This window comes from Zootermopsis nevadensis, unplaced genomic scaffold (assembly GCF_977971745.1).
Source record: "Zootermopsis nevadensis isolate Lab colony 2312 unplaced genomic scaffold, Znev_1.0 Znev_ptg000093l, whole genome shotgun sequence".
NCBI lineage: Eukaryota > Metazoa > Arthropoda > Insecta > Blattodea > Termopsidae > Zootermopsis > Zootermopsis nevadensis.
Genome location: NW_028259224.1, coordinates 203550 through 219437, shown reverse-complemented (window position 1 = coordinate 219437; position 15888 = coordinate 203550). Strand labels below are relative to the sequence as shown.

At 37.7% G+C, this 15888-nt stretch overlaps 1 protein-coding gene and 2 long non-coding RNA genes across 23 annotated transcripts in view; 2 read left to right on the top strand and 1 right to left on the bottom strand.

Annotated features, from left to right (window-relative positions):
• Positions 1-15888, top strand: part of LOC147870838 (uncharacterized) — a 144517-nt gene that overhangs the window by 76805 nt on the left and 51824 nt on the right. For 3 of the 21 annotated variants that reach the window (XM_087341823.1, XM_087341827.1, XM_087341828.1), the window contains 2 exons: positions 6435-6503; positions 9714-10207. The exons of 8 other annotated variants lie outside the window; for them this stretch is intronic. In XM_087341823.1, coding sequence (XP_087197949.1) covers positions 6435-6503; positions 9714-9782 — 138 coding nt within the window. In that variant the 3' untranslated portion in view covers positions 9783-10207. Of the gene's footprint in view, positions 1-401; positions 470-2451; positions 2641-6434; positions 6738-9713; positions 10208-15888 lie in introns of those variants that run through there. 10 more of the 21 variants (XR_015533128.1, XR_015533133.1, XR_015533130.1 and 7 more) reach the window with 6 other exon arrangements.
• Positions 2648-3968, top strand: LOC147870842 (uncharacterized). Its single transcript, XR_015533143.1, has 2 exons — positions 2648-3797; positions 3855-3968. It is a non-coding gene; the product is annotated as an uncharacterized LOC147870842 (long non-coding RNA).
• LOC147870841 (uncharacterized) lies at positions 4513-11077 on the bottom strand. The gene is made up of 2 exons (XR_015533142.1): positions 10688-11077; positions 4513-5610 (listed from the first exon to the last, which is right to left on the bottom strand). It is a non-coding gene; the product is annotated as an uncharacterized LOC147870841 (long non-coding RNA).

Genomic DNA, 15888 nt, shown 5'->3' with positions numbered 1-15888 from the left:
TCTGCGCCCTAATGTTGAATGTCACGCTAATTTGAATTTAAAAGACGTTTGCAGGAATGGAAGGGCGAGTTTGAAGTTGGGGTGATCCCAAACTCTTTGAAAGACAAACAGACACAGAGCATGCGCACGCTTGCCAACACATTTTATATCATTCCTTTTATGTTTCTTTTTCGTGTCCTCTCACCCTAGAGGGAAACAAGTTTGTTATTTTAGGATTTGGTTTCTTTGAGATGAGAGAGTTGGTAAGAAAACAGTGCTATAAACTTGATTGATTCTCATAAAATCTTAGCTTTCTTTCCGCAAGAATATTTTGATGTCTGGAATTGTGTGTGCATTTATGTAGTTCTGATCCTGTGGCTTTTTGGTATTGTATTTTTTACACTTGCGTTTTCTGTTTTCAGTGAATTATGTCAATTTAATTGAAGTTAGACTGGAAATTTCCATTTTAGTGCACATTTTGGGGTTATAGGTAAGTCTTTTTGGATAAATATTTTGGAAATTTTATTACAGACGTCCAGTTTCGTAATGAAGTGGACAACTCTGTTTCCATTTATATGTCAAATATTCGAAATTACAAGCTTTATTGTACTATTATTGAACGGAACACGAATAAAAATGCAGAAAATCAATTTATTTTTCTTCTGAATTATTCAACATTTGATAGTGAAATTAATTACTCCCCAATATCACCCATCAATCTTAGCAACTTTTGTTTCGTCCCTAAGCTCATATCGACCAGGGTTCGATTTCTGATAGGGTCAATGACTTATTTTTATCTTAGCTCAGTCGGGATAACGATGACTACGGGCTGGACTACCGGGGTTCGCTCCCCGACGTGGGCAGAGGACTTTTCCTCTAGCCTCTGCGTTCAGACCGGCTCTGGGGCTCACCCATCCTCCTATCCAATAGGTACCAGGGTCCCTTCCCGGGGGTAGAGCTCGGCCGGGGCGTGACCCTAACCACTCACCCTTATCTAGTGCCGACGTCAAGAATGAGTAGAAGCGATACCACCTCTCCCCTGTGCGTTTACATGGCGCGTAATTTTTTACCGAGTCCATGCCGACTTTGGGACTTCAACGGGTATTTGGGGATCTTTTATTTTGGGTAGAGTCGCCAGAGTGTGAAGGCGACTGTCTAGTACGAACGTTAAGAATACATGGACCTTTGCCGCCACTTTTCCATACATCCTTATGATTTGGTGTTTAATTAAGCACAGAGATACCTTTGAGTCTACTAGAGGAACAAATAGTCCGCACTGTACTTGCAACCAAAAACATAAATTAGAATTGGTTTCAATTATTATTACATTATAATTGATTTTGTAATTTTTTTATTAGATTCCTGTACACGCTGTGGTACAAGTACTCACTGTCAGTACTTTTTTTTTATTTTTGCACTTTTGCAGAACTCGTTTCTCCTTAAATTCCTGGGAGAGGACTTAGCACTATCAAAAGCCTTCCTTTAATTACATTTAGCCCTGAGCAGATCCTTTTATATGCCTCAGAGGCTTTTGGAAAGAAAGTTATCTGCCTTCACTGTGCTTCACCGTTTCTACTTCATCTTACGGAAGTCTGCATCATTTTTGAACTTAATTTGCAGTCATTAATCATGTCGCAGATTTCATGACACTTTTGGAAATGAGAAAAGTTATTTCTTCTCTTTTTATATTTTACGTTATTTTTATGTTTTGAAGTCATTCGTTTCGCAGAATCCTTTACAGTCTGAAGTAAGGTTAGTTGTGTGAAACAATGAAAGAAGGTCAGTTAATTTGTTATGTAGGCTATAAAGTTTCGCAGAGAACGAATAAAGTATGGACCAGAACTTAAGCTGCAGTTTCTCTTGGTAAAGCTGTCATTCACTGAACTGTCAGTCAATTGCCTGATTGGAGCAAAGCTTTGGCTGCAAAAATTCTCAGTAGATTTAAGTATAAGGCTCGTTTGTAAATGAATTATCAAGCCGTATCCTCCTTTTCAGAGATCAAATACGATGGAAAGGCAATGTCGGGGCAAATTGTGTAGAGCCATTAGATTTGATGCACGCAGTTTTCAGAATGAAGGCCCCGCGTCGTTTCCTGTAACATCTGAAGCCACTATGAGGTCACATGAACTGAGTCGAGATAGGTGACGTCATGTTTCGTGCCTTAATTGTTAAAGTCTGCTTAAACCGATATTTGCACAGCAAACAACCGTCCATAACAATCCTCTGCAAAAATATTAAAATATTTTTTCGTAATTGATCATTCTTGTAGCAGTCAAATCAGTCGCGCTTCATCGTTTCCTGCACAAATTAATCGCGGCTGTAATTGAGTGTGAGAGCCAAAAAACCCCTCATTTTAAAAACTTACTTTGGTACTGAGTGTTTAAAAGCGCCACGGACCTGGACGGATACCTTGGCTGACACACATGCTGCCTTTATTGTTACTGGTTTACAGTCATAAAGTTTTAACTGCAGGTACGCATCATCGAAGCTTCAAGCCAGAAGTCCTTACTGCCTGCATCAACAGGGCGATCTTCCTGATAATGGTGATGCCGATTGACCTCTAAAACGTTGTTTAACTTCTACCAGACTACACGGTGCTACAACCCACAAGACAGCCATCTTTGTACTATACTCCGTGAGAACCTAAAATCATCCTCTGAGGTACATAATTTGTACATTTACCAAATAATATTATGGCGATGACATGATTGGCGCGGAATGTAGCAAGTAAAGTATTTATTCGGGAAACCTGAAGGTACAATACCATGTGTGATATGTGTTATAGGTGTGAAGTTAATAATTAAATTGATATTAAGGATATAATATATGAGGGTTTGGACAAGATTTATCTGGCTTAGGTTTCTGATCTGATCTGTTGTGAATTGTTTCATAAAACTTAAAACTGAATAAGGCGGGAAATTTTTTGACGAGCTTGTGAGTATTAGCTTCTCTAGGAGGACGCTGCCCCATGGAGGTGGTAGACTCAGTCTAACACTTACGAGAATTAAAAATAATTATATTAGCTTGCTACATTTCAGATAGGCTGAACAGTTTAAATTTCATGCATATTTGGGGTTCAGAAAATATATCCTTCACCCACAATACTCACAACACTCACAACGTACCTCAAGAACATCTAATTCTCATCACATACGGAAACAGGCATTTTTAGTCAAACATTCCCTTTAAAGATTAACGTCTAGTCTTGTGTATGGATAGAATATAAAGTTAGAGTCTCAAAGTTTAGGAATGTTTTTAAATATGATTTGATCAGCGGTGTGACTCCAGTTTAACAAGGGGCTTACTGTATTTTCTTATTCATTTTGGAATTTTGAAGAAGGGACAGGCAAATATATCGATATGTGGATATATGTGTATCGATATTTTGATACTGATGTATCGCCTAGGTATCTTATATTTTCTGTGCCAAGGGGTCAGATAAAATGAACAAAATTATCAACGGGCTTGTGTGAGCCCCCCGGTTACACACGTCTGGATTTTAATTTAGAATTCGTTGTAATTTTATTTTTTTTCATACGTGTATCGATAGTTTTCAGGTAAACTTAGGCCTATAGTCTTTGATTACCGGAAGCCAGGAGACGAATAGTCTGACTGGAATTGCCCTTGCATCCGGTCAAGTGCGTGTTTTGAATTAATTTGGCCTTTTAGTCAGGTAGAATGTTTGTGTGTACTTATCCTGGATCTCAATTGTATTTCATACTATCCCACATTCTTATTGTGTGAGATTTTTGGTTCTCACGGCGACGTGTATGAACTTTGCTGTCTTCAAGGTTATTTACCGTGAAGTATGATAGAAGGTTTCGGAGGTACTTGCTGCTTCCATCATCAGGGAGTTCTTATGTTGGAAGCAGCAGGTACTTCTGAAACGTCGGTGAACTTCTACCAGACTACACAGCACAGCGACCCAAAAGATATTCATATTGAATGTGATGTAGACTTACTACTCATTAAACTCAACATAAGCCATTTATGTAGACTTTGGATAAACGTTTGATTTAGTTATGAGGGAAGTGTTCTATTTTATTCTATTATTGAATTCCGTGAACCAATTAAGCTGGATGGACTCTTTAAAATGTTTGTAAATCAAAAGTGTATTCCGCATATTTAAACACGTCTGATGAAATTTCCTATTCAGAATGGTTTAGAATAGGAAACGAAGAGTTTGTATGCCGATGATGGATTTTTCCCCTGAGAACGTATATATCAGTAATAAAAATGTAGAATCGTTGTTAGATGCTTTTAAAGAAGTTGGTATAGAAGTAAACGCAGAGAAAACTAAGCTTAAGAGTGATGTGAGAAATGTGTAGAAACTTTTAGTCAGGAAATCTGAATGAAGTCGACCTAGTCGTAGATGGGGAGATAATACTAAAATGGATCTTAGGAAATAGAATGTAAAGATGTGGACTGGATTCAGAATTTGGATCAGTGTCGGGGTCTTGTGGACACTGTAATGAACCATCGGGTTTTATAAAGGTCTAGAATTCTTTTAACCAGCTGAGTGATTGTTAGCTGTTCAATATAAACCCCGCTTCATTGGATTGTTTCAGGTAAATTACATATTACGTATACTTAATAACATTTAGGTTGAAGAGTTTCTGAGAAATGTGAGAGCTGTTTTCAACGTAAGCCTTAGGCGTATTAAAATGTCGTTGAAGCACTTTCGTCTCAAGTTGAAGTACTTACTACCATCCATTCACTTGGTCTTTGCTAGTACACGTGTTCTGCATTTATTAAGACAGAGAATATTATGTAAATTCTTCTTCTTGACTTACAGGTATGTAGAATCGTTATGTGGTCGGTTGAAAGTCGTGTTCTTTATTAGACGAGGACGTCGGTATCTAGACAAAATTAAAAGCAATCGTGTCATCTGTCTTCATAATTGTCTACCAGCAGTAATTGGCTTGTAGACTTGAGACTTTCTGTTAAGTACACAAGTGATTAATCGTTTAATATGAAAGAGTGGAGTTTGTATGGAGCTGTTCCTTAGAAATCTCTGAACGCAAGAAAACTTGAAATATTCTGTCAGTATGGAGATACTACCTACAGCATTGATTTATACACGAAAGACGTATGTTTCTGATAAGGGGGCTTATTCAAAATTCTCATGTTCTAGTAGAAAGACAATAAATAACAAAAATGTTTCTCCATGAATTTTTATTCTGGGTACAAGATGGTTAGCTTCACACCCCGGCTAGAACCCCGGTACCTACTGTATAGGAAACCGATCTGGACGTGGCGGGAAGATAGAAATCCTGTCCTGTCCGAAATCGAACACCGGACGTTCTGTCCTGACTATAGCAAGAGTCTTTATACTGACAAAAGGTGGGAAAGTAATGCGAACTCACGTTCATCTGATATGGCGCAGAGCGTGATGATCTTGTTTCATACCCACAGATCAAATGTACATTGAAGATGGCTGTCTTTCTGGGTCGTTGCGGCGTGTAGTTTGGTAGAAGTTTACCGATGTTTCAGGAGTCCTTGCCCTGATGATAGAGGCAGCAAGCATCTCTGAAACGTTGGCAGATTTCTACCGGACTGTTGTTTGTTCATCAGGATAAAACTCTTGACAATGATAGTGTTGACCCAAGCAGAAGTCTGATGACAGTAAATCTGTGGATAAAATTTATCATGTTGAACTTATTCGTTAAAACGCTACGTTATGAGAGTTGAAGAATTATATTTTTTAATAAAGTCCAGATGCTCTTCCGCATTGCCTAGGTCGAAACTTTTCTCCTGCAACCCAGGTGACAGTCGTCTTAGCCTGACTGAGGTGATATATTCGTGTCGGTTAACTGTGGATTTTTCTAGCCGTCTCGACGTGACGGTACCCTCAGTACCCTATTGTGAAACACCCTTGATTTATATATTTCGTTTCTCATAATTGCGCCTGGCGATTCTTAACCCTTTTCAGACTCCCAACGAGTACAGCGCCATGACAGTTTATTAAAAACGACATTAAGTTAGGATATGTGGTTTAAACAAATTCACATGTTACTCAGTGTTTATCGGAATTCTACCATGGAAAATCGCTACCAGGGGAAATGGATTTCGAATAGATGGATCAGTGTTGAAGGGTTTGAGTTTTTCACGGCGATGAGTCCGAAGACAGCTATCTTTGGATCAGTGTTGCTTGAACACTTGAAAAGGGAGCTTATAAGGGGAAATCAAGTGGGAAAAAAAGTTTCGAACACGTTAAATATAAGTGTTATTTTCTGTTTCTGTTACACAGTGTGGAACCGGAACAATTTTTACAGGTTTATTTTCCCATTCATATGTTTAATGTTGCTTAAAATGGAAGTAAAGAAAATTTTGATGTTTTTCTGTATCATCTGAATAACGTTACAGTATGTAAAAGTGGTTGAATTCCTAAACATTAGAAATTGAAATTACTTATTTCACGAAAACCTTACATGAAACAGAATTCTTTATTCCAGATTCGGAATCAGATTCTCAGAGATTACAAAGAACGTCAAATACTATTCAGGAATCAGGAAGGACAACAGGTAAAATTGTAATCTGCCGTCATTACATACCAGGCACTGCTTTAGTTTGAATACTTTTTGAGTATCAGTGTTTCTTTTTCTATTTGCATTCAACCCTCCAGTTGTTTGTCAGACGCCATACTACCTGTACTTAGTTTTTGATTTGACGTTCGACAATCTGTACAGTCGCTCACAGTTATAAGTAGACCTGCTGTTATTTATTTACGATATCAATAAAGAGTGTTTTCTGATGTAGGTAACTATTTTGGATCGTAGAGTGATAGAATATTACAAATATGTACACTGGCCGTACAAAACACGTAGGCGGACCACGGGTTAACAACCCCACGTCCAGGGCGTCATTTCGGTTCCGTCACCGGGCCTTGTTGTGCTGTGTTCTACTTGCAGGGTTTTATCCTAGGTTCGCTGCAGTTCCTTATAGCCGCGGGGCTCAGTCATTTGGCTCCCAGTGTTAAAGCTCGCACTCGAAGAAATTAAAATGAAAATGACTAGCTTCTTCGAGGATGTTGCACCGTGTAATCTTGCAAGGTTACAGAGTTACTGCCTCCATCAATAAGAAACCAAATTGTTTCTTTGATACAGAAGTCAAGTGAGAATCAGATGAACCGAAGATATGAATAGAAACTGTTGAAAACAACTTTCTTCCAAGTAGTTACGAATAATAAGATGTCCTTCGTTGATTCTTTCTAAATACCGAGTTACCCTCCTCTCTTTGAGAAGTTCGCCTGCAATTCACAAGGGAGCAGCAGTTTCTAAGCCAGGCGACCTGTTTTACCCAGCTCTCCCCTACAATTACATAAAGTAAATCCAGCCCACGTTAGGAGGAAGACACGATTACAAGGGGTGACGTAACTTAATGCCGAAAGATACCCACCGGGGCACAGTAAGAAATGAAGTTTTCATAAGACTATTGAAAAATATATGGCATTGGTCTATTGTTATACTAATTAGGTTCCAGGTAAGTAACCAAATAGGAAGAAATGACTGTCGTTATTAAAATATAATATTTTAGTCGACTTCAGACTTGCCGTTCTGAAAGTTTTGTGCTTTTTCCAGATTATATTTTTTTTATAATTGGCCTCTACATCTTTAGCTCGCGTTATTTCGACTGACAAGACGAATAGTCTAAATAACTCTATAGAATGTTACAATTCTTTCCTTTCATATTTTGTCTGCTTTATAAGATGTGAAATAAATTATCTTCTAGTCCTCATTTTACGGAAGAACACGATCGCAGACAATGCTAATTGGAATACAATTCAAATGTTCAAACCTGGTGTTGCTTGAATTACATTGTTTCCATTAAAGAGTTCCAGTTTTTAAAATGTAAATATTTATTTAATGTTAACAAAAACTTGACTTTTCAATTGACAGTGTAAAATGCTTATTTTGGATATATTTTTTTATATTATAACACACAAAACACATTTGTAATGTATCATGTTGCTTTGTGTTGGTTTCTCACCGCGGAAACGCGAAGTCAAGCTGGCTTTCAACACGCGTATGTTTATAAAATTGTAATTGGTGAATGAAATGATAGGGCATTAATTGAATAATTAACGTCATGATATGAGGAAAGGTAGCTCATAATCTTTTCTCGCTACATTTTATTAACAGTAATTGCTTGTAGTGGAATATCAAAAACCTAATTTCACTGTGTCATTTAATTGTGTAAAGTACTGGATGAATTATATTTAAGACAATATAGGATTATTTTTTCTAATAAGTGAACAGATTTAATATCTTGTCTGTTATTATTTTATACCTGAAAAGAGTTTCTTCACGTTAGTTTATACATATTACATTAACCGCGCGGTCTGAGGCATCTTGCTTCGGACTGGCGATACGGAATGCTCGCTGGTTCGAGTCTCGGGGGAGAAGAAATTTTCTCGTGAGCTTTCGACCAGCGTATGGGACCGGTGCCAACCCAGCATCGTGAGGAAATTGGGGAGCTACAATGAGTAGCGTAATCCGGTTGTGAAAACTAGCAATGGCTGGGGGTTCGTCGTGCTGACCACACGTCACCCTGTATCTGGTTGGTTGATCGTTTACCTCTGCTTAGGCATGTGAACGCCAGCTAGTCGGCCTTGGCTCTCAGAGGGCTGTACGCCACGGATTATTATTATTGTTATTATTATTATTTGGAAGTATGTAGTTCTTTTGTTTTTACTGTCTCGATACATAATGTGAGCTCTCTGTACTTGGATCCCTCTCTTACGGAGGCAAATGATAAATATCGGATGACTCCGAGCTGTTTTTGTGGTTGACGAAGTGGAATTTGAGCGTATTTTACTCTTCTTCCGTTTTCCGCTTCAAATGATCGTTCGACCATTCTCGTCCGTCATCTCCCCACGAGGTGTGCGATAGCCCGTACTTAGCAGCTTTATTTCTGACCCGGCACGTAACTAGTCTTGTAATAGTCAGCTTATTTGTTAGTCACACAATTGTTTTGTTATTATTCAGACAAGTATTTAAATTTTGAAGTATCAGTACCGGTTTGTGTAGTAAAAACTTTATTGGAATCTGGAAACCGAAGCGACAGCATTGAAACATTTTGTTACTTTGGCGACGGACCGTAACTAGATCTTTCATCCGTTGTAGCTCTTTTATCAGATTACGTCTACAGTGCAGTTGACGACATGGACCCGGCAGGAGATGAGTGTTTGTTTGTTTGTCTTACTGAGAGTTTGGATGATGTGACTACACAGGACATTCTTAACGACAGGAAAGTTTCAGGATTGAATCTCCGGTTAGTACTGCGTGTTCCACGTGATAATCGCAGTATTTCAGACAGCCACTGAATTTGCTTGTTCTAATTTTAATTGATACAGAGGTTCTGTTTTAAAGACGATAGAACTGAAATTTACTACGGTTGGTTTAGATGTTTAATATTTGTTTGTTTGTTGCCCGGAAAAATGTGATTAAAACATTTTTTATACAACTTTCCTTTTCAAGGAAGAATGTGGGTAATGAGATCACCATTCTGTCTGTGTAAGTCTATGTGTTCCATTTTAATTTTGAACTGATTTTCATCAAATGTATTATAAACATTGCCCTCGTCTTGTTTGATTTGATTACCCAATTAATATTTGGTAAAGAGCATAAGTTATGGAGCTCCGCAAGATATCCGGTTGTTTCTTAGTTCATAGGACCAAAAATTCTTCTCAGAACTTTCTTCTCAGACAGCTTAAATCTGTGTTCTTCCCTCAGGGTGCACAAGAAACTCCACACCCATACAAAACCATTGTCTTTCGCTCTACAAGGAAGAATACATTTTAAAAACATCCATCTCTAGGAATGTTGAAAGTGTGTGTGTGTGTGGGGACCATTGAATACGTATAGCCATAACTAACGTCTATCATCAGGAAACCATATATTCCGCCCACATCTTTGTGAGCTGATCTGAATAATACAACATAAGTCCTTAGCGCTTACACACGTCAGGTGATATACTTACTCACACAAACATAAATTATATCATTTTTATATTATTGGGTATTGTTCTCTCAGTTAATACATTAGTGCCGTGCTGTGTTTTTGGACAATCCTTGGTTTGTCATTTTGATCATTCCTATTTCTAGTGGTTCCCTGCATGTAGTTGGATGCGTGACTTAAATTTGTACACTGTACTCCTGCATAAATAACTTGTGTAGTTGATAAGTTTAATGATATTTGACAACCAATAAAAGTATCGCTTGCTCTCGTTTTGCGTTCTTTTATGTGATTCTCTGTCAGATATTTTCCTTTGTTCCACAACCACGTTTTTCATCAATTTATTACTGAATAACAGCCATTATACGAGTTATTATTAACTGTTATTGAAATACATATCCCAAGGCCTCTTTTATGCTAAATTATAGCTGAAAGTAACCATTAATTTGGTAGGTATTAATCATATCACTTTTATTACTATTATACAGCGAAACTAATCTTTATTTGTTCTTGTTTCTGGCATGCGTTAACCCGTGGTTGTAATATTTTTTTCTCCATAGAATGTTGGATAATGGCTGTGGTGTGCTTTGACTAACAGCCGGAGGACAAAATGGTGACTAATTACGCCACTGATTAACGTTGCATTAGTATCGGGTCGTGACACGAGTTGCGACGTATCCGATTCTTGTGTTACGAATAGTCTGGCAAACCCATTTACACGTTTTCACTGAGGGCTTGGAAAATGCGCTTACCGTCGGTTGCTGTGTGTAGATTCTCTGCAAGTTCCATTTCAAGGCTGCGTCAGAGTTCAGAGATGTTTCCACCGCGCACTCACTCAGTTCTGATGCATGTTTGCCATTTCTGTCTAGTGTAGAGACCCGGTGTGTATTTTCGCCAGTCACTTTTTTTTACACTACGTGTTATCGAATAATTACGTGTTTCGGACAAGCGCCCGTCTTTTGTCATGAACACGTAATATTTTGGAAAATATATGTTGGCTAAGAAGAATTATAGGGATTTGTGGTTCTTGAAAACATGATTACAGTAACTGCCTAGACAAAAACAACCTCAAGATTAGCGCATGCGCACGAAACGTACTGAGGCATACATTAAGTAAGTGTTCCCTACAATTCGTGTTGTGTATCTTTCAATATCCTTCGCTTATGATCCGGGCATCGTTTGTTTAGATAGGCTTTTAACACCGTTCCATGTAAATTTTTCACCTTGATAGAATTTCCTTGTCCTATTTTTTTTCCCCCTTTGCAGAGTATAGCTTTGCAGATTAAATTTAAAGAGATTTAAGCCATGAAAGTGCAGAAGAATGACACTGTCAAGAGGTTATCCTGTTAAGAGAATGGCTTTGGGCTTCCAACTTTTCACTCTCTAAATGGTTCGAAGGTAATACAGGGAGTTCTGAAAGTTTCTCTACAGTAAAAACTAAATATTTACCTACACTTAGAATTATTTACGAAGAGTGATTGGAAGTGTTGTCTAACTTGTAAACACTACTCGATACGCCGAACTGTAACGAATGAGTACTACCAACGGTGACAAGAAATAACCATGTTACCAATCTCTGCATGTTGTAGGCCCGCAACTAGATAACTCTTTTCTTCTGTTTTTGAACATTGTGTAAAAGGCGAAGAATTCACGGTGGCTTGGTTGCGTGAGTCTTTGTCATTACATATAACACAGCACAACATACCTGAGTCTCGCCATATCACACGCCCTTATGATCCCTTGCTATAACTGTCTTTATATCCTATTACACCCACAAAGCCATTCTTTATTTTCTCATGTAGATGCTATTGTCCTGTGATGCGCTTATATGTCGTTGATATGAAGACTGTGCTGCTGTGTGTTTACTGTCTTACGGGACACTCGGAAACTAAATTCAGGTGGAGGTAACCCAGTGGTGGTGTTTAGTGGATAGCTTGTTTGGTCGTCGTGTTATAGTTGAAAGCCATGTTAAGAATGTTGAACCATAAGCGTAGTTCAGTGCGACAAGCTTGTCATTCACATGATTTATGATTAATTTAACTGAATTCAAAATAGAAGATTAGTCTGTAACATTTGTATCGTGGTTCTTTAGCGAACAGTGACAGATAAAAATTACAAACAATAAAGATCAGTTTACATCTTTTCGCACAATATGCTTCTATGTTACTTTATATTGGTAATTGAATAAATAATCCGGGCAGTTGATTGAGGCTCTTATCTGGATTGGGGGTTCGTTATAATAGCTATACTGTTCAGAAATATTATATAGGACCTCAGTGTTGAATGTATTTTTAGGGTGATAAAAGTGTAAATTATTTATTTTAAGCGATAAAAATTAGATTTGAGCTCGATGTGAAATAAAGTTTAGAGGCCTGATTGATTTTATACACTTTGTTCAAACAACGCCTAAAAAAGTGACTGAATATTAAACACTTTTAAGTGGTTGGTAAACATATGTAATGAAAAATATTAATCATCTGTTTGGTTAATTTGATTTTTCGATGAAATGGCACAGACTCGAACCTGAATGATGTGTTGCATTTGTCGGTACTAGATGGTGTGCTGTATTAAAGGAACCAGCGCACAACGTGCTACGTCAATGGTACCCGGTGGTAATAAAATTAATCTTGTTCAAAAGTGGTTTTTCTAATTCGTCCTACCCTGCAGAAGGTGCTTTGACAATGAACGCACATTAAACATCGAGCCACGTATCACAACATAGGAACTTAATTTGGATTTTAAATCTCAGTGGTAACTATATGTACCGCTATATTATAATGCAGGAACTTTGAATTTTTCCGAGGCTATGTGTGTGTTTAGTATGCTTCTCAGACTAAAGAGTAATCATTTTCTTAAACAATGTTAACCATAAAACTTTGCCCACCTTGTAGTGCAGGGGTGGCCAACCCGCGGGCCGCATGTGGCCCGCCTTGAACATTTTTCCGGCCCGCGAGATTCATCACACTTTTACAAAATATATTTATTTTATAATGGCCAAAGTAGTGAAAACCAATGTATTAAAAAAATACATTATTTGTGCATCCATATATTCAAAAATTATCTGTCGAAATTATGAGAAAAAATTGACTTTGATTTTAAAATAATATTCTTGCGAATATATAGTGTATCTAAATCTAATATGGGGATATATATGGCCCGCGGAGTTATGATGCATTTCCAAAGTGGCCCGAAAGATCATTTGGGTTGGCCACCCCTGGTGTAGTGTATTAGAATATAAAATAAGCAAACCATTAACACTATAAATGACACTAGTGCCAAACACGTTTCGACCTCAAGAGGTCATCATCAGTGGCAAAAGGGAATTAATTCACATAATCAAAAATGGTTTTAAAAAATCTAGTGTCATTTATAGTGTTAATATTTGTTTGCTTATTTTATACTCTAGTGTTAGTGTTAAAGTGTTGAATTTTGTACTTTAGACGCGTTGTGTTTTCTTAGAGGTAGGAACTGAACATCTAAATCTTATTTGTGTAAACTTTGGATAGATATGCTGGTTTGTGGTCTTGATAAAATTGCTGGGACGTTCTGGCATGTTCCAGGTTGAAAGAGATGGTCATGAATCGTTGCTAAATTGCGTAGAGATAGGGAAATAAACAAAATATTGCATTCCGTTGTATGTGAAGCCTTTTAAAGTCTCTCCTTTTAAGTTTTTTTTTAAAATAACATTTTGTGATCGAAATGAAATAATTCTCTTTAATACTGGAGCAAACCGTTACGTATTTTGCCTGACTCCTATACTACATAATAATTGTTCTAAGTTTGTAGAAAGATGTTCTCCGTATAGACTTATTATAATCTGGGAGATAGGGTCTTACAGTGTCCTTGTATTTCTGCTGACCATTGTATTTCTGACATTTGTCTTCTTGAGAAAATTTCCAAGGGGATTTACTGCCTCAATAAAACGCCAGGAAGCCGCCATACATCGGGTATGGCTTTGTAGGTATGAAGGTCACTAGGTGACCGTCTGATGTCACTACGGTCTCTCATTTTCTGAAGTGAAAAATTGTGTAATTATGATGACTGAACTGACATATGTTACTGGTCATTACATCGTGGACCCTCGTAACGAGCTGGTTCCAGCCTGTTTCCGGGGGAGGTGATGTGAAGTGATGTACTAAGGTTTGGGGTCCGGAGAGAGAGAGAGAGAGAGAGAGAGAGAGCGACCAAACCTACAGTTGTAGCACCGCGGATTCTCCGTGCACAGACGTCGGAAAATTGCTGTCTCTCATTATATTCAGTAATCGGAAATGAAATAAATAAATGTTGATAATGTGTCCATCTTGTTCATGCACGCACGCACACATAATGGACGACCAGACGCTGTGTGTGTGTGTGTGTGTGTGTGTGTGTGTGTTCATTGCCTCATAATTTTGGAACAGCTGGTCCAATTTAAACAATATTTCCAGTTCGTCAGCTGTGATCTAAGTAAGGAAGAGGGAAGTTTGTAGTTTCATCATGGGTGAGAATTATTTGTACAGGATTTTTAATTTAATTTAACACGAACTGCCCCTCTCCCACCCTTACCCTTCTCCGTGCGACTTCGATTCTCGACGCTTGTCATTATTTGGGTTTTTAGTTATTTTCATCTGTACATCCAACGCTTCGTTTTTAGAACGAGAGAATCGTTTTTCAGGTCAAGGAATCCGCCTTGTTTTATGGGACACAGAATAATTACTGCAGTAATTGGCCTTATCCTGAACTGATTGAACCCCCCCCCCCCCCCTGACATCTTCACGCCTTCATTGAGATCTATTATAAAATTGTTCTCTGTGTTCAGATTTCCGTAGTGGTCTTTGAGCTTCGAGTTTCTTAGACTATATTTTTGTGTACATTTCTCATTTACCAGGAGCTGGATTAGTAATTTGTAAAATAGGCCACTCACTTTTCTCCACAGGCATCCAAATTTATCATTTAGTGTATTTTCTTATTCGTCTCAGTATTTCGGATTTTGGTAAGGAGTTAAACGAATACAAATTACGTTCCACTTGATCCCTTCCTGCTGAGAATCAGAGATGTAGTGTATGCGATTGGTGTCTTGACTGCAGTTTCATACGACAAGATCTCATGGTGACATACGTGTACATTAATAACACGTTCTACTATATGTTCACTTAATACAAGCATTTCGCTTAGAATGATTGAAGAATGTAATTTTCCCTATATTTGTTCAGATATGGGTATTTATCTGAATTATATTAGTGCTTATTATATTATTAATAAACATTTATTTCTATACGTGTGCCAATGACGGTTTTACAGAGGATGCAGTGATAAAAGTACGAACGTTTTTACAGAGTGTGTCAAAGATTGTACGTAAAAATGTAAAGCTGTCCCACTATACGCCATGTAGGCGTTTGGGGGAAGAGTAAGCTCCTACTTACTCTCAGCCTTGGCACTAGAAGGGGGTGAGTGGTCAAAAGAAAAAATAAATCGAATAGCTCATTGATGTTAGAATAATTTATTTCGTCTTATATCTTAATTGCATCATGCTTGTGTTCCTCAATACAGTACTTTTATTTTCCGTCGTTACACAAGCTTATTGTTAAAATCATATAAAATTTCACATAAAATTGTTACATTTTAAAATTGACGACATGTTTCGATATACAATTCTATCATCGTCAGGTCTATCAAAATTAAAATTAAAATCTGGTGTATCTGTTGCTCTGCTTATATTGCTTTTGTTTTTATCCGTTTTTATTACATCTCCAGGCTTCTTTCATTTAATTTTGGAGACGCGCCTGGGTGCCTATATCTGCAAAATCAATTTTAATTTTCATATCGTGATTCTGGCTACCGACATAGGAAATTTTGCAGATATAGGCACCCAGGCGCGTCTCCAAAATTAAATGAAAGAAGCCTGGAGATGTAATAAAAACGGATAAAAACAAAAGCAATATAAGCAGAGCAACAGATACACCAGATTTTAATT